The 18,880-nt window shown below is 34.0% G+C and overlaps 1 protein-coding gene across 1 annotated transcript in view; it reads right to left on the reverse strand.

The window, feature by feature from the left end:
* The window catches only part of LOC104625730 (dystrophin-like), a gene marked incomplete at its 3' end in the record, with an annotated part of 32,725 nt that extends 15,427 nt beyond the window's left edge, over window positions 1-17,298 (reverse strand). The window contains exons 1-5 of the mRNA XM_010293434.1: window positions 17,260-17,298; window positions 16,968-17,129; window positions 7,961-8,071; window positions 3,367-3,540; window positions 1,301-1,456 (exon numbers count right to left, since the gene is read on the reverse strand). Of these exons, the coding sequence (XP_010291736.1) occupies window positions 1,301-1,456; window positions 3,367-3,540; window positions 7,961-8,071; window positions 16,968-17,129; window positions 17,260-17,298 (642 nt within the window). The remainder of the gene's footprint in view (window positions 1-1,300; window positions 1,457-3,366; window positions 3,541-7,960; window positions 8,072-16,967; window positions 17,130-17,259) is intronic.
* Between the last annotated feature and the right edge of the window lie 1,582 nt (window positions 17,299-18,880).

Genomic DNA, 18,880 nt, shown 5'->3' on the forward strand with positions numbered 1-18,880 from the left:
TGATAATGGATTTTGGATTTATTCTTTTAGTCCTAAATCTCTGGGCTTTTGTGAATCTCTCTAACACTGTTAACTACCATGGTATGTAAAAGTAAATGTAAGAGATTACATCTAGGACAACAAAGCTAAACACAGCACTGCTGACTTTTGGGACACATTAATTTGCAATATGGCTCATTTCAGATTACTAATGGCTTCCTAATGGCACATTTTTATCCCTTCATTAGTTAAGAGAGGTTTCCTATAACAATGGCACCTGTCTGCTGTTACATTAAACATGATGTAGGAATAAATGTTGCAGTCCTTTCTAAAATAATGGAGAAACCAAATATATGCTCTAATCTCAAATGATAGCTATCCACACCTTAATGAAGCAGACTCTTCAGTTTTCTTGACACTCAAAAGATTGATGTCTCTTAATACCTTTATTTTCTAGCAAGAGAGAGAACTGTTTTAATTCAGGTTCCCAAATGGGTATTATCTCTGTCAAAAGTAACATAACTCTTACTGGTTTATTGTACCATAGTCAGTGGGGCTTGATTGTCATTATGTGTTTAAACCACATACTGACTCTCAGAAAGTCAGTATTACTCAGTATTACTATGGGCTCATTTCCTTCCTAGTAACTATTTATTTATGTTTTTAATAATTTATAATCTGACAAAATGAAGAATTGCATTCTGTCCTGTTTCTTATGATGGAAGTGTATACATTTTGGAAATAAAGAGACAGCTATATCTGTCATCCACAATCTTCATTCAGCCAGTTATAGCACAAAATTTACTCTAGTCTTATAGTTTTCAGAATTTCTGTGCATAGTTCTAATGAGGGCAAGAGGAAGAAAACAGAGTAACGAAGGATAGTTGTTAATTGAACTATTTGTGTGAAGTTGTCTTTAGGTTGGTGCCACAACTCCTCTTCAGAGCCTTGCAGAGCATTGTACTTCAGGAGCAGGCAGCACACTCCACAGGTAATGCAGACCCAGAATAAAAAGCCTTCAGATATTGACATATGATTATTTTTTCAATCACAGTCTTGCTAATATTGGTTGGTAGTCTGTCTTTCCTACTGCCTGTTTAGTTGACATTTAGGAAAAAAAGAATAAACAAAACATTTTCCTGTTGGGAAATCCTGATGATTGCCTTTGCCTCCAATCCATTCTTTCTGTCCCACTGTTTAGAAAATGTAAGGTCCTTGAAAGAACCAATAAAACCCCCCATTTACTTACCACACGAAGATTAATCTTCACTTTACCAGTTAAAATGAGAGCATAGTTTTGTATTAAAGACACAGAGCTTACCTTTGCACCCAGTTCATTATATTGCAACTTCAAAGCCGTAAGCCTTTCATCCAGTTCTTTTGGGTTCTCTGTCTGCTGCTTTTGAACAATCTGCCTCCCAGTTTTTATCACTGTTTCCACTTCAGACTTCACCTCACTCAGGCTTTTATATAATTTCTAATAAAATAGAAATATGAAAATGAAGCACCACCATTAAAATACGTAAAACAGAAAAGTCTATTGAAGTTATGAAGGCGCACTAGAAGTCTTTGCATTGTTTCCAAACACCACCATGAATGACTCTGAGCACCTTCCACTCGCATTTGAAAGCTAAAGGAGTTGAGAGGTACCATGGTATGTGAGCTAAGGATAGAGAAAACTCCCTCTGAGCTTGTGCGTGTATTTAACAAAGGAAAATTCAACAGTTTCTATACGACAATTCAAATTAACAGATTCAGAACAGCCCATCTTTCCTAAATTGGCTTCAAAGACTTATCACCAAAACCAATGGTAGAAATGTTATAGGTAAGAAAGTACACGCCATCACTAAGTGTTTTAAGATATGACAAAAGTTGTTTTCAAACTGATTTATATAACACAGTATTTAAAGTAACAGGTGTCTTTCGTCAACTCATACAGCTTGTTGGATGTATTACAGCTACAAATAGCCACTGAAATAATTTAAAAATCTGACAGTTTTTCATAGCACTAAATGAAGAGACTGATAGGATAGAGGATTTCCCCTACATTTGCTAAGTGTAATTCTGTTAAAAAAATAAATAATTTAAAAAATACATAAAAAGTAACATAATGAGGTTGTCAAAATATTATATAATTCACTACATTTTCCTGCACTATTTCAATGGCTAAGCAAAGAATAAGCGATAAACAGCTGTTCAGTAAGTGATGGCATGCAAGCAATCTGCAAACACAACACATTTCCCTAATTTTTCAAATGAGCGATACTAAGAAAAACTTTCTTTCCATATGCAGAAAGTCGATATCATCATCTAAATGTATGACTAGGTAATTCAAGACGTTTAACAGACACATAAATGCCCAATTAATATTCATGCAAATAGCGCAGAAGTTGAATTTATTTTTCTTTTTAATCTAAGAATAAATTCTGCCATGGCTTGGAAATTCCACTGAACTCCACAGTGGAAAAAGACTCCACAGAGATACACAGTGTCCATTACCACACAAGTACATGAAGAGTGGCAAACATGAAGCTGTTGAGAAGCTTTTTTGTTTAGACGTCTAGCTCAGATAATCTCTTAGAAGCATGGGATGCTAATGAAATGAGTGAAAATTTTTGAAAATATGGGTTAGAATAAACTTGTGCAACATCTCTTTTGGTTACATCATGGGGTTCCATGACCATAGCGTATTGTGGAAAACAGAGCCAATCCAGGGAAATAAACTCATATGCAAGATGGGAAGGGGGGCAATAGAAAGTGATCCCAACTGGCCTTTTCACATAGTGAAAGTGCATGACCATTATTTGAAATTTCACTTAAATTAAAATGTTTTGGTTTTTTTCTTCTAATTTTTTGGGTAACTGATACTTTGTTTCTGAACCTGAATTCAGGACAACATTCTGTAATTTTTAGCTTTCTCCATATAAATCCATATTTTCAAAATTTTTCACTCATTTCATTAGCATCCCATGCTTCTGAGGTATTTTCTGAGAGATCTTTGCATGACAGAAGAAGAGAACAACATGTAGAAAGGAAAAAGTTACTGTAAGACTGTTAGAACTGTTTCACTGTGTTGTTATATCCTGGGAAATGTTGAAATTGAATACAGTCTTAAGTGTACAATGTCCTCCTAACCTCATCTGCAAACAAGAGAAGTAGGACAAGGAGGATCAGCCTCTTTTTTCTATCCTCCTTTCCTTGAAAAAATCAAATTTTAAATAAAAAGGTTCCTATAACTTTTATTGTATAACTTTGCTTTTACTCTTTTTCAGAGTCTTTTCTAGTATCTCCCAGAGAAATATTGACAATGATGTCATTGAAAATACTTCAGATTTGAAAGGTAGAACAGTCAGGAAAAATGGAAAGACAACGTCTTCAAATATTCACCATGCAATGATCCAACTGTGATTGTACAACTTCCTGCTCAACACTCTTCATCTCCAACTTGGGAACCTGCAATTTCACTTCATCTAAAATTCTTTTACATTCTTGTAGGCGCTGTTCAAAGTTGGCTGGCTTCTGAAACAAGCGAAACTTCATGGACACATCCTGCAGCTTTTTCTGAAAAGTAAGCATGGGTAAATAGTAAATGTGCAATCAAATCAACACTGAAGACAAGTCTTAGACCTGTCTCAGAATACTTAGAATCCCTTATCAATCAGCAGTTTCTTATTTAAAGAATTTGAAACTTTTGGGGAAAATACCAGCAGCAGACAATCTTGGTCTTCACAGGAGTAAAAAAACTCTTGTATCATCCAGGGCACTGGATGCAGAAAAGCCAGTGACAAAAGAGCCCATATACTCAACTGAAGAAAAGGAAAGTTTTTGTATTTTCCAATATGCAAAATATTGGAGGGTACGGTGAGAATGGAGATTTAATGGCTTAAGCATAACACATTTACATTCCATGAGTGGCTGCTCATCAACTCTGCTGTGTTGCTGTTTGGTATGAAGAGTGAATCTTTAGTCCCTTAAAGAAACTAAATAAAGTGGCTGGGCTGTAAGTAGGTCTAGCAAAAAACCCTCAGATTTAAGGTATAATATTGACTTCTATTGCAATTTAAAAAAGCATAATCTAAAGTATAAAGTAATTTATAAGCAAAAAAATCTATGACAAACATGGCTTCTAGTTTAATAATTTTTGCAATTTGTTACCTTTGTGCATTAATTATATTGCTTGCTCACAGGATCCCTACCTCAGTGGGAGAGGAAATAACGAAAAATAAAGCAAAGAAAGGGCATTTTAATTATTTACTTGAATAACAACTAAATTCTCTGTAAAAGTACAGAGCAAAGTAATAGTAGAATAAGTTTTTCACTGTTTGGGAAAAAAAAAAGAAAATATCACTAAGAAATGGATAAATAATTAAATAGGAACTCAGCATCTGCACACACTTTTGATTTATTTATCTTCAAATCCTGCACACCTTATACCAATACAGTGTTGTCCATACTATATACAAACCTGAAAAAAAACCCCCAACCTGTAATAAGGAATAGAATTAGCCTAACATAGGCATTAGTAAAAATGCTTCCCACATCAGATTTCTGTGAAGGAGGCAGGAATCATGAGCAGAGGACTATTCTGGGTAACACAGAAAGCTGTGTAAATTTCCAACAGCTCCTTCCAAAAACTTTCCTCATTAAATACTCTTAATGAAATTGGGATCCAACAGAATGAGAAAGGAAGTAAAGATAAATAAGTGAACAACTGAACAAAAATAGGAAACAAAGCGTGGCCTTATTATAAGTGGTCTTATTTTTATTCAGTGTGTTTGCATACACTAGATTCATGCTTAATTAGTTTTTCATCCTCTTGTGGCACTTCAACTTGATGAAGATAAAGTCCTGTGGGAAGCTTACAATGCCACATCAGTATCTGTTACAATTTGTGTTGGTCAATACATTAAAAACTATCTAGAAAAGAGAAAGAATGATAGTATTACTGGTAGAGTAAATTAAAGCCATCTGTGAAGGGTCACTGAAAGATTGCACAGTGCTGATGATCTGTAGGAAAAAACCAAGCAAATTATATTTAATTCATCCAAAAATTAAATAATAGACATCACAAAAAACCCACTAAGCTTCATATACAAGTGGGATCTAAATTATCTGTTAGCACTCTCGCTTGAGTTATAATAGATAACTCAAGTTATATTATATACTTATATTTATTTCTGACAGTTTAAAAAATAAATCATCTTAAAAGCAGCCAAACAAGCAAAGACGGTATTTGGAAAGTACCTGTCACAGTACAAAAGTAATTGCATAAAGCTATATTGTGCCTGAATAATGTTTGATCACCTCATCTCAAAAAAACTTATAGAAACTGTATAAAGAAGAATGACAGGACAATCAAAGCTATATATCAAAAGGTCTTAGTGCAATTTAACATACTAGTCAGTCTGGAAAAGAGACAACCGAGGAGAAGTAAAATTAGTGGTATGCAAAAAGTTGATTAGCAAATGATTGTTAACTGTTTCTCAAAATTCGTGAAGAAGGTGACACCAAGTTAAACTCTTATATAGGGAAACCAAAATGAAAAAAAGGAAAGACAATTTCACATAGCATTCAGTTAAACTGTGTAACTAGCTGTTAAATGAAGTTGAGTATTCCAGCAGTGTAAAAGATTTCAGAAAGTATCTAGACATGAGCTTTTAAATATCGCTGACCCAGAAGTTGCTTAGCTGCAAATCACTGGGAAGCATCACCAAAAGTTCACCTTACTGTACCTCGTCACTGTCTTCTGGCTACTGAAGATACGGATTTGGGCTAAATGGCTCTTTTGTGAGAAGTAACATGAGAATTCTTAAATACTTGAAAAGTGTAGTCAGCTGAATTTACTTCACATCAACAGTTAAATTGTTGGCAGTACTCGAACTACATTGTAAGTAGGCAAACCTGGCTCGTCTAGATAAAGAGCACAGCAACAACTTATGGGAGAAAAGGAAAGCCCACAACTAAGTAAGTATTATTCATTTTTGATTTGAGGAAAATGTCTTCTTTAGAAGCAAAGGATAAGTAGTTATTCAAAAGCAAAACTACAGGAGATTAAGTATTTTTAGAGATGTAACATTCTTTCAAATTTTATTACATAAAGTAATTTTAAAATATCACTAGGAATTAGTAATGTGGTAAGGGAAGGGAATCAACTGAGTATCTTTTTATTCTGACAGGTGTGTTTACGTTAAAAAGACAGATGAAAGTAATAAAGAAATAAGAATGACATGTCTATTATGTAATTTCTCCCTGCAAATAATTTACTATTGAATTTCCAAAAATAGCCCTTCCTCAGACAAGATTTCATTTTCATGCCTAGTAGGAATAACTAAGTCTTAAATCACTACAGCAGAAATAGATTTTTATTTTGCTAATCATCTTTATTCCCTTAAGTTTAAAAATCAGAATTTAACTCTCAATCTACAGCAATCTAAAAATCCTGGATAAATCTAGTCACTTACTAGCCATCTCACAATCTCATTGCAATTACTTGTTTTCATAATTGTTTATGTTCTGTCTGGGTAATTGAACTAATATTAGAATAAATATATGTCAAATAAGAAATATTACTTAGCACACACAAAAAAAATGCATGCAGTATAAGTGAGAATTCTCTTCAGGAAAAAAGTGAAGACAAATCTTGTGAAATGTGATTTAACACTAAAGGTACTGCACCATGATAGAAAAGAATCCAAGAGAGTTCACTGGCCTAAAATCAAATATAGTAATAAATATTTGGAACAAAGGGTTCCGCTTTTACCCTTTTTGGTAGTTGATATTTACATTTAGCATGTAAATTTGCTGTTTTGTTCAGATTTTATCTAATGTAAGCAAAACAGATTCTCAAAATTAATGCCACCAATCTGTCAGAACTCAAACTGATGCATATGGTCATCTAGAGAAGCCTTTCGGAAAAAAAAAAAAATCTGCACAAAGATGGATTAGGAAAAAAAAAAATAGAAAGGGTAGTGCTCCCTTGCATGCTGTTGAATTTGTAAACACTTAGATACAGAGTTGTCTGATGCCTGCATTTCACTGGTGAAATATGAGAAACATCACAGCTGCCATAGAGACCATCAAAAGGTGAGTTAGTGTGAAGGAAAACAGAAATATAAAGAAACATAAATATTCTCAACAAATAAAAACTAGTCTTGTAGATCAGAGGAAACATTTAAAAAAATTTCAAGTTGTTAATTTCAAGTTAATTAACTGCTAAAAGGCAATTAATATTATTGATACTAAAATATAAAACTGAAGCTAAGATACCTAGAAATACTTGAGATGAAGAAAAAGGTGGCCTTGTTTACTGTTAATACCATAGCAAAATCCTCTGTCTTTCCTAATGAATGATGACAATTTGTTTTGCAGCCTGGGGAATTTTGGCACTAACATTAAAAAAAAAAGCAGCAAAGCAGTCAAGAACCCACCACAGACTAATGGGTAAAAATGTGTATTGAACATAAGCATCAATTTCTTCTGCAATTTCAAAGAGGTCTTTCTATGTCTGTTAAGCTAGATTAAATAATGCATTAGCTAACATTTTAAATTGATGACTGCAACACACCGCTCAGCATGGATTTGTCTTTAAAGTGCAGTTCCACCAAATATTTCCAAATATTTTAAAATACTTTTAACTGTAAACATTTTCAAATAGCTCAAAAGTTGTACCAAAAAGCCTCACTGTAATTTTCTTGCAACAGCCACACATTCAAACCACCCCTTATACAGTGTCCCTACCAGCTGGTTACAGCAGCTCAGCGTACCCTAGAACTCTTGCCAACTAGGGAGAAAGGCTGTAATAAAAAAATGAGCAGTAAAAAGACATGGGTGGTATGCTTTGTGCACTCTAATTTCCTGGCCAGAAAGGAGCAGCTAAAACAGAAGAGATACCTTACGAACATTTCATACTCTAGTAACAGTACTACTCATGCTGTTTGTTTGCAAGAGTGAAGGAAAAATGGAGGAAATAAAACCTGCATACCTGTGCCACATCAATTTGGGAAAGCACTCTTTTGGCAGCATCTTTACCCCGGTTTCGTTTCTTCATTTCTTCCAAACTAATCTCATGGCTTGTTAATTCAGATTGTATTTTCTGTTGAAAAACAAAGAAAGTAATCCTCAGGGTTTGAAGAAAATGTTTATGTTGTTAATATTATTTGGAACAGCTGATTTCGAAAGATATTAAATAGAAGTACTGCGTTATAAACCGGATCATTAGAGGAAATTATTCAAAGAATTACTTGTTCACAACCCTGTAAATTATTCAGTTTAGTTTCTTTTGATCATAATAAAACCATCTTCTCCTGCTCAAACATATATAACTCTGACATTGTGACACTAATGACATAATCTTGCTAAGGAAATTGTGAATAAATTGTTGGGGAAAAAAAAAGTTGTTTTTTTTTTTGTTTCTGAAACAAAGCAACTATTTTCATTGTGAAGAAAATTTAAAATTAATCATAGAAAAGAAAAATACAAATAGAAAAGTGTTTTGCCTCATTATTATTTCTTATTATTTTCACAGTATCATCAGGTGAGTTGAGTGAAAACTGATCAAAGTAACCTGTATGTATAACATCTTCACCTCACAGAGTTGTGTTACATCTAAAACAGTACACCTTTTGTGCATATTACTGACCAGAATCTATGTTCAGTAGATATGCTAAATGCATAATGACATGTAGTTCATTAATACACTAACTTAATCCATTTTCTAACAAACACACATTTGTGGTTCTGTAGTTCTGCAAAACCAGTGTGCAATCAAATCATCACAAGAAAAATATCAGCCTTCTTGGTTCACCATAAATCAACCTTACAAGAAACAATTAACTTAAGCAGTGTTGGCTAGCGCAATGTAATGAAAAGAATTTCCATAAAGTATATTGATACAACATAATTTAGAGCAATTCGCATCTTTTTATGTTTAAATTGTTACAAAATGAGAAACTCTTATTAGCGGAATTGCTAGACAAGTACTACTGAGAACAATTACCCTAGGAAATAAAGACAAGGTATGTTCCCACCAGGAAAGGTGTTTGAGGCCATTACTCCTGCATCAAAAAGTGATTTTAGATTCAATCTTTTTTTTTCCTATGGTATACAAGCATTTCTCAGATACTCTAAAGACTACCTATAAGTTTAAATATATACCTTTATCTCACAGTACAGTAACTAGTAAAATATGAAAACTGTGTAGTTCAAAAGACTACAGAGAATTATGGAAATGAAAAAAGGGGTTTTTAAATTACAATTTGATCCGTTAAAGTTTGATTATAAGTAAAAATGAATATATAGGTATTTTTAATCATAGTTTCATAGGTTATTAAGCACAAAGCTGTGTACACTGTATGCTGCTTACTTTATAGCAGTATAACACGGTTATAATGACTTGTATGACATAACATTGTATTTTAAACTACATTGAAAGCATTTTTTCACAAGTTATATTGAAAATTTATTAAAGTGAATTTTAAGAGAAAGATATTTACAAAAATACAGAAAACTACTGTCATTACTAAATTGTAATTGTACTAAATTTAGTAACTGTCATTACTAAATTTAATTGCAAAAATATATTTGTAAGTCTAAACTATCCTGCAAAGCATTTGTAAAAGCAAAATGACTGACAGAAAGCTGTCAATTTAGATGAAATTTTTAATTTTAAATTTTCATAACTGTACATTTTCTGTTGTTCATACACTGAGTTGTCCTTGTCAAGGCTCTTTACTGAATGGCTAGCAGTATTTGGAGCAAGTAATAGAATTTTTTCTAAATCTGATATTTTAGTTTTGAGAAAATAAAGTTGGTCAATTAAAAGGACAATACAATCAACAAGCGTAGGTTTACTTAGTAGTTTATTTTGGAATGTTTGTGCAGCACATGGACCAAATTGTTAGTGGTGACTCAGCATTGGTTAGCTCCTGAAGCCAAATAATTTCTTGACATCTTGGAAGTCAGAACTGTATATACAAGGAAGAAGCAAGTCTGAATGTTAGAAAAATATACTATATCACATCCAGTATTTATTTCAATTGTTTGCTTCTGCACCTTATCAATTAACTGATTTTTGGTTGTGTTTTCCAGTTTACTTTGTTCAACCTCAGAGTCACTCTGGAAAGCATATAACTAAACAGTTCTTGTCTGAATAGGTCAGAACAGCACAGTACAGATAAGAGTAGTGTTTAAGCAATTAGGTATTATGGGATATTGCATGGAGATTGTTCTTTTGTCAATTTGTCAGTTTGCAAAACTTTTATTTATATACACACACTTATATATGTATATATAAAAAACCTAATTATATTTACAAGACCAAAGGCACTGATTGTACCTATCCTCACAAGGACAACTTCTAAAACAAAAAGATTTCAGTCCCAAGGGCATGTCATACATTATTTCTCTTAATTGCTAGTCTTAATTTTAAAAAGATGAACAGTTAAATGCAGAGTCTTGCTATATTGACAGCAAAAAGCAGAGAATTGGCAGTGTAGCCAGTTCTTGGCAGAAACCTTCCCTATCTTGAATTGTAGAAAGGAAAGCCAAAAAACCCAACACAACTATTTCCCTCATTTGAAAATTCTCACAAACCTAATTGCAAACTGATGTTTTGAGAACAGCATTTAGAAAAAATGTAACAGGGCATATAAACAAAGTCTGTAACATTACTTGCAACAGAAAACTGAACTAGAAGGCTTGATTATATGTCACTTCCCATCAATACCTGCTACCATAATTAGAAAATCAGTCGTCATATTTACAAAATGCAAAGAAATGCCAGTCAGTAATATTTAGCAAAATCATAACAATGGAGAGGATTTTTTTGGTAAAAAACCAAACAACCCACCACCACAAAAAACAAAACTCCACCCACCCAACCTTGTGTATTTAATTAAAAGTATTAGTTATAAAAGTGATTCAGTTATAACCAATGGATAAAAATAAAAAAACATAATATACATAGAACAAATATTGTGGAATAATGGCTGAAAAGACAAGATTAGATGGAGTGCACATCTAATATGCAAACACAAATTTTAGTATGAGTAACATTGAGAGGACGACACTACAAAAGCAGCTGACTGTTCCAGTTGAAGTAGTATCAGTAAGTTGAAAAAAAGTCTGAAAGACATTCTCGAAAACATACTGGTGCACACTATCCTCCAAGACATCTTAATTTCATGTTGCCAGACCTCATTATATTGTATTGTATTGTATTAGTTGCCAGAAATTCATAACACAGGGAGGAATTACTTTGCAATCAATATTGATTATACCACCAAGATCAGAAATTTGGTAAGTTCTCAAAAGCTGGATGAATCCAGAAGAAGAAAGATACAAGTGATACACATATTAACATGTTCCAAGATGGGACAGGGAATGCTGATGTTGAACTTGGAATGAGCAACAAATAGGTGAATCATTTCTTACGGGCATGCACTGTAATGAGAGTGGCCAATTTACTAGTCTCAATTTGATTTATAAACTTCCACAAAAAATACACTAAATATAACAAATTATAGTTCATTAAACACTCTGGCAGCAAAGGGATTAGGTTAAAATAAAGTTGTTAGAATTAAGCATGTCTTCCTTTTTTTTTTTTCTGATTTCTCTTTAAAGTCCTTTGCAGAAAAATAATTCACTAGTTTCCTGTTTACTAATTAAAACCTGAGTTATAAAACTCGTTCCTGTACAAAAAGGTTATTTCCATTCTGTGACAAAAAGGTGGCCAAATCTTCCAAGAGAAATATGTCCTATTTTCTCAATGGGAAGCTTAATGAAAGGCATCAAAAGGTTTTCCAGTCTAAAGCAGAGAGTTATGGAAACACCAGGTCATATACTAGAGACAGGTAGTTCCTTAAAGAGAGGACACTTGGATCTCTTGGGTTATACATAGTAAACAGAAAGACCTTTTTATACCTCTCTCTGACCTTGCAGGGTTTGTCCTTCCCTCACAAGATTTCTTTCCTGCCTAGCAACTTTCAGCAGCATCCTGAGCTATAGGCAGAATCTATGGAAAGTAGATGTAAGGTAACCCTGAGGGCTGGCTGTGGCACCATCCCCTGCTCTCTGAGGTGCTCCTGCAGTAGGATGCTGCATGCCCCAGCCCAGGGGTGATGTTCTTTTCTGTCCCACTGGGTTCTCAAAAGCTGCTCCCAGTTCAGCATACTATTTTGTGCTCAGATAGTTTTCCCCCTGATTTGGAGGATGCCAGAAAATAGATATACTGCTCCCTTCTCATAGATATTTTTTAAGCAAAACATGCTATGCAAAACATGCTATACAAAATAAATTAAGCAGTTATACTATCCTCTACTACATCCATGTTCATCTGTCCATCTGTCACATCCTGCAACAAAATGCACCAGGCTATACTAGTATTGGGCAATTGAATACTGTTTAATTCTCAAGAACTGAAAATTACATAGCCAGAGTAGTAAATCTTTCACCAGTGAGTGGTGGATCTGAAGACAAGGGCAATTACATTACCTTAAGTTTCTTCCACTGCTCATTCTAGGAAAACGAGGTCTAAATTTAGCCTGGAACACCACTTTTCTACTATGGATTTCATTAAGATCTACTGCATAAAAAGGCCTGGACTTGACAGCAACCCTATGAGTTCTGCAGTGGCTCAAGAAGATGAGGACAATATGACAAGATTCAGGCATATGGTGAACTTCAAATTGCTCTCTGCATTTTGTAAACTAATTCATTATGAATTCAAATTATACTAGATTACCTTTGTAATTAATGAGTCCTTCACATAACTCACAACAAAATGGCCTGGCTATGAATTTGCAGATTTGGCTCTCTTGAGTTGCAGAGAACACCTTGACAGCTCTTCTTGGTGTATGAGGTTCTCTGATTTGTATTTCTTTAAATACTGCTTAGCTAGCCTAACACCTTGCAAGAATGGTGCTCAGTTTAACGTCATTTTTGCTTATTTTTATGGTTGCTATCAATACCTAAGGAGTCAGATCTCAGCCTAACATATGGAGAAAATAAAACATTTAGAGAGCATTCTGGTAATCATTATAAATGGAAAGATCATGATTCTAGCAGATGTAAAAAACATATCTGAAACAATTTCAGAACTGTTAGTGTTTACCTTTGAAAACCTGAAAGGATAAACCAAGTACCAGAAAATTAGAAAAGTGAAGGTGAAGTACCCATTTTTAAAAGCACAGAAAGGGTACGTGCCAATGATGTCACACCTTTGCAAAAAAAAAAGAGGAAAAACACATAATACATACAGAAGATGATGTTATAGCAGGAATAGGAACAACATACGTAGTTTTAGACACTAGTCTTCAAGAGAGAGTAACTGAAGATTCCAAATGAGAAGAGCAAATCATCAAAGGATAGAAACATTATTGACAAGGCAAAGCTGAATAAGTTGGACATGACAAAGACAGTTTGTGCAGTTAAAGCACAGTTAATGCAGTGTTCAGATGCTATGGAGATGTGTAGGTTGTGAGAACCTGTACAGTACAGAAATCTGCATAGATATTCTAACTTAATACATAACAAAATGTAAGCTTACACTTCTGAATAATGCTTATCAGCTATTTGCTCTTTGACCATTGATCCACACATGGCTGAAGAAAATAATTCTCACAATTTTCAGCAGAGGAAAAGCGTAAATACCTTTAACATTAGACATTTTACTAAGTAGACAATTGTGAATTTCTCCCAATATATTTGCTTGAAGGCAATGAAGCATGGCATTATTCTTGTCAAGTAATACATTGCACGACTGAACAAGTCTGCCATTATATCATGACATTAACTCTGGCTTTGAACATAGCACAACAGTATTTTGATAACAGATTAATAACCATCTTCACCTAGAAAACAGTCAGGTGTGTAGTGCTTATCACTACAGGAGTGAAATTATTCAAGGAGTTCACTGAAAAGGCAACATACATTACTTTTGCTTTTCTCAGAAACACAATATTGTTAATTCATTATCCACATTGTATTTTACATGAGTCTACAGGCAGAACAACAGACAAGCCATTTGTAGCATGCAAGTAAGAAGTGAAATAAGCGTATTTTCTGTCCAGTAATATAACCCCTCCATGTAATCACTCACACCAAACAGATGTACTAATTGGAGATTCTCTCTTCCACCAGAAGCTATTTAATAACAAAGCTACAAATAATTATCTGAAAAATATTTTGCCATATAAATGTAATATTTTCAGTACAGATTTATTTGCTTCCTGTCAGTTGAAGAGTACTTGAAAAAAAGTCAGCAACTCGCAAATTCCTGTGTTGATAACTTAATCCCCTGTATTTTCTTGATAAATTTAGAGAAAATAAGGAGACTTCAGCTGGGATCATGAGATCAAGCATACAAACAAATAATTTTTCCTTCTGGAATATTGTTTTAGACTTTACCTCGTTCCAGCTTTTTTTATTATTACACCTTGAGGAATCTGAACTGATTTATCTGTTCAATTGTTGTTAGATTGTTTTGTCTGCATACAACATTTTTGGTTGTACTCAAAAGGAGTTGGGTGACAGTGGCTCTCTAGCATTAAATTCTCAGTGCCACATGGTGGAGTAAGAAGCACACAGAATTTACATTCAAAAAATGATCCAAAGGAGAAGTTGAACAGCACATACTTAACTCCCTTTTCTTTCTGTCAACTTTCTGAATAAACTAAACTGATCATTTTGCTTAGAAAGAGGAGTTAAATATAATTGTGTTTACTCAGATTCATTTCCAATCAGTTGAACCAAAGATTATTCCTCCTAACAATGCTCTAAATGGATTTGAAATTTTGAAGCAAACATGCAGAGCTCCCAAACTGTCAACAGCTTTTTGATTACAAGTTCTCCCATATGATCTTTTAGAAATACAACACATATTGCTGAACAGTTTGTTAAATCCCTCAGCATGGATAAACTGACCCCTGCCCTGAAACCAACATCATTGACTGAAAGATTCCCATTCCAGCTGTGCAGATACTTCGTAGGGTATCTTATATTAATGAACTGTTTTCAGCTGTACAAAAGAGCTGTGCCAGCAGAAGCTCCACAAGAGCTGGCTGGCATGGCCATTCACTAAAGGAATGACTCAGTATACTTACCTGCATAAAACTGATTGTTTATTCCCTTTCCCTCTAAGGATTTTAAAGAACTTCATGACTGAACTTCAGAGAACTTTTGCATTAAACCTGTTCAGTTGTTAATTAATTTTTTTTTCTTCAGTCCTACTGGCATCTTAAAATAAAAACATGAAAGGGAAAAACTCAGCAGCATCTATGCTGGTTTTCCCATAGTGGATATAGTATAATCAGGTGAACTTGACATCAAGACAGTAAAATCTCAAGAACAAAAACAAGCTCTGCAAAAAGCGCTGAGCTGAAATTTTCCCATGAAAGTGTGCTAATTAAGGTTGGTTAAGTTTTGTGCTGCTTCAGTTGCTGAAGTTCTGAATTATGTCCTTTTACATTCTGTAATCATTGCCAACATTGTACCTGAGGACACACATAAACCAGATGTGCCCATGGGGTATATAAAGCACCACCAAAAATTGCTACAAGGTAAGTGTCCAAACACACCAGAAAAAAAAGCACGCTTTCATATAAAATTTTTCTTACATATTAGGGTTATGTAATTACAAGATGAGAAATTAAACTGATACATCTTTAAAAAATGCTGATTGTATCCTATTTCATAAAAAAATGTTTGCATCATTCATATTTCAAGGAAGGAGAAAAATAATTCAAGAGAGTAATCTGATAGCTATCATAGTTTAGGATTCAAACTGAAACAATAATTCATCTGAATCTGATACTATTCTTATACTGACGTAAATTAGAACCAAATAAATTTGAATCTGTTTCAAATAGGACTGAATGTAAATATGACCCTGTTTTCTAAATATAACTTTTTTTATTTCATACACACACAAATAAAAATATCTGCATGTAACTACTAACACACACATACATGAAAAGCAACGGAAAGGTACATCTATCCACATTTTAATTCAAAAGCCATGGAAACCTTTATTTTTAAAGGAGAGAAAACATGATTTTCAGGGCTACATATATTCAGCTCTGAATATATTTAAGATCATAGCCTATACAAGACACTAATTTTAGAATGATATAAAACTTTACAGACATGCCAGAAAAAAACACAATTGACTGTCTCTTTTAAAATCATTATAAAGCATACGTTTTCAATTTTCCTGTAGCCTTTTTTGTTTGTTTGTTTACTTTTGTAATCTGACTTCCTAAATTTAGGTGGAATTTATAGTAAAATTGCTGTACATAATATTGTAAACTATTAATAACTTTATACCAGAGATGTTTGGTTTTATTTAATTTGTTTTATTAATGCTACCGTAAAGCAGATGTTACAGAGGAAAGATTGCAAGAATAAAACAATGAGAATCAGATGTACATTTTTATTTCAAAGGCTCAATAAACCATTTCTAAAAATAGGAAAAACTGTTTCTGTTAAACTTGCATGAACTGTAAAAATTGAAATATAAGTACATTTTTGCGTATAGCATGAAATAATTAACAATGTGTCTATGTTTCAATAATTTAGTAATAATCCCTAGGCCATGAATCAACTTTGTAAAAAAGCCATCTAAGAGTAGTGAGGATGATGAGTTTCTTCTTTCTAGGATGGGAACTAGATTTTAGAGTCACACTGTTTATCTTTGTCATTTAAAAATTACTGCATAGTCTTCCATGACATTTATAGTTCTTTACATCTTCTGATGTATATAATATAGTTTTATATTATATACAGGTATATAATAAAAATCAGAAGGAAAATATGACTTTACTAGAAGATTAGCTTGAACTTGCCAAAATAATCCTACCTAAAATTTACTTGCACTTTCATACTGATCATGTTGCAAATCCCTGTTACTAATATGAGGCTGAGGGACAACCAAACACACTTTGGTTGATTGAGAAAACCAGTAAGCACATCAATTCAACCTCTGTATAACTTACCTGGGCTTCCTGAGGGACCTGTGCGGCATCAACTCTGTCTGCAATGTAGGCTGTTAGCTGTTTGTCAATAACAGCAAGAGACTCTTGGATTAAGCGGAGGGTTTTGTCAGTCTCCTGGGCAGACTGAATACTCTGTTCAAGACTCTTTTGTCTTCTCACAGCCTAAAAACAATGACAATGTTATCAATATTCACAGTAATAATGCATATAATACATTTTTCCCCACATATTTTTTCTCCCAAAAATGCAGGCTAAGAATCAAAAATAGTCCTCCTGACTTGTGCTCATCCACCTTTTTGTATGATAAGTTGCGCATCTTTTTGCCACTCATTCAGTTCTTTTATATAAGACACAAACAGATTGCATAGACAAGTTCTAAAAAATGTAGGACCCTGAAAAACCAATGCATGCATTGAAGATTTCTATGCTGAGTGAAAGTTGGCAAAGCTGCATAATAAAACCATCCTGATAGTGCAGCCTTTCATTCTGAGGCATAGCTGTCCTCTTGATCCTATTATATAATTCAAGAGATTTTGTTTCCTGAGAATAGGGTTACTGTCATCACAATCCCATCCAAGACAATCCACTTCAGTAAGTGAGAGGGATAAAGACACTCTTGAGAAGAAGCTCTCTTATACGAAGTATAAATAGCTGTCTGGAACAGAGGCAATGCCTACTCTGGAAAAAAAAAAAGAGACCAATCGTTGTCCTGTCGTGTCTTGTCTGTTGATTTGCCCAATCTATTATCACTCTAACCATAGTGTCTTTTAGCCTAGGAAGTCGACTTTTGCTTCTACCCTACCACCAGTGCCACAGTGGGTTGCCTACCATCAACTTGTACACAATCCTGTTTTCGAGAAAGATGTGCTCCTTTCAAAGGAGCTCACTTTACGGTTTACCAAGCCAGAACAATAAATTATCCTTCCAAGTTGTCCTTAAGACACACGTATATTTAAACACTTGACATGAACACGGTAGCTTTAACTACTATTTGTAACAGTTTAATATGATATTTATCAGGTAATAAATAACCTGGTACTTTCTTCCATGTCACTGTGTCCACCTCCAGACTCATATTTTACTTAGACTACAGCTTCTGCCTACCAGAGTTTCTGCTTTATACACAGCACATAACAATTACCAACTATCTCAACTGCAATACAATTTTACTCTGTACAAGCCCAGCCATACTGCTGACCACAGAATAAAGTGACTAACTTTCTTTGACATGAATCGAAGAAGAAGGGAGAAAGCAAGCACACTTTAAATAACATTGCTAGGTTTCCTGCCATTTTTCAAGTCAAATCACACTTCTTCTCTTTGGTGAGCCAGCTATACTTTAATTTTATTTCATACCTATTATGAAACTCTTGCCTTGAGCAAAAATAGCTCTCAGCAATTCAGTGAGAATATTTGATGTATCTGTATCTTCTTCATGGAGCTCAGATTCTTACAGAGCTTCACATTTAACAAATGAAAAAGGCTATTCCTTGTAAGCATTCTTGCTAGCTGTTTGACTTAGTTAAAGGATAGGGATCCAACCAGTATTTACTATATTTGTGTTTGTAAGCTGCTTTGTGCTGTTTCAAAACAGCTGACCAGATAAACTTGTATCACTGCCAGTTCCAGGAGCCTTCTGTGGAACTGAGCAGCGTTACATATCAGACCCATGCTGTTAATGTTAATGGAAGTACCTGAGCCACTAAGGTATTATCACCCTACCAAATGAACCATTAAAACACTGTAACTTCACGGTACAGTACTAAGATTTGCTACTTAAATGACTTTTACCTTCATCTGATTTGAGATTTTATATTACAATGTTCTCAGTCTGTTCAAAGCAGTAGGGTTAAAAACCACAGCTTCCACTTACCTTGGCACTCCTTACTACTTATTTGTAAGCCTGGCTAAGA

This window comes from Phaethon lepturus, unplaced genomic scaffold (genome assembly GCF_000687285.1).
Source record: "Phaethon lepturus isolate BGI_N335 unplaced genomic scaffold, ASM68728v1 scaffold4798, whole genome shotgun sequence".
Classification (NCBI taxonomy): Eukaryota; Metazoa; Chordata; class Aves; order Phaethontiformes; family Phaethontidae; genus Phaethon; species Phaethon lepturus.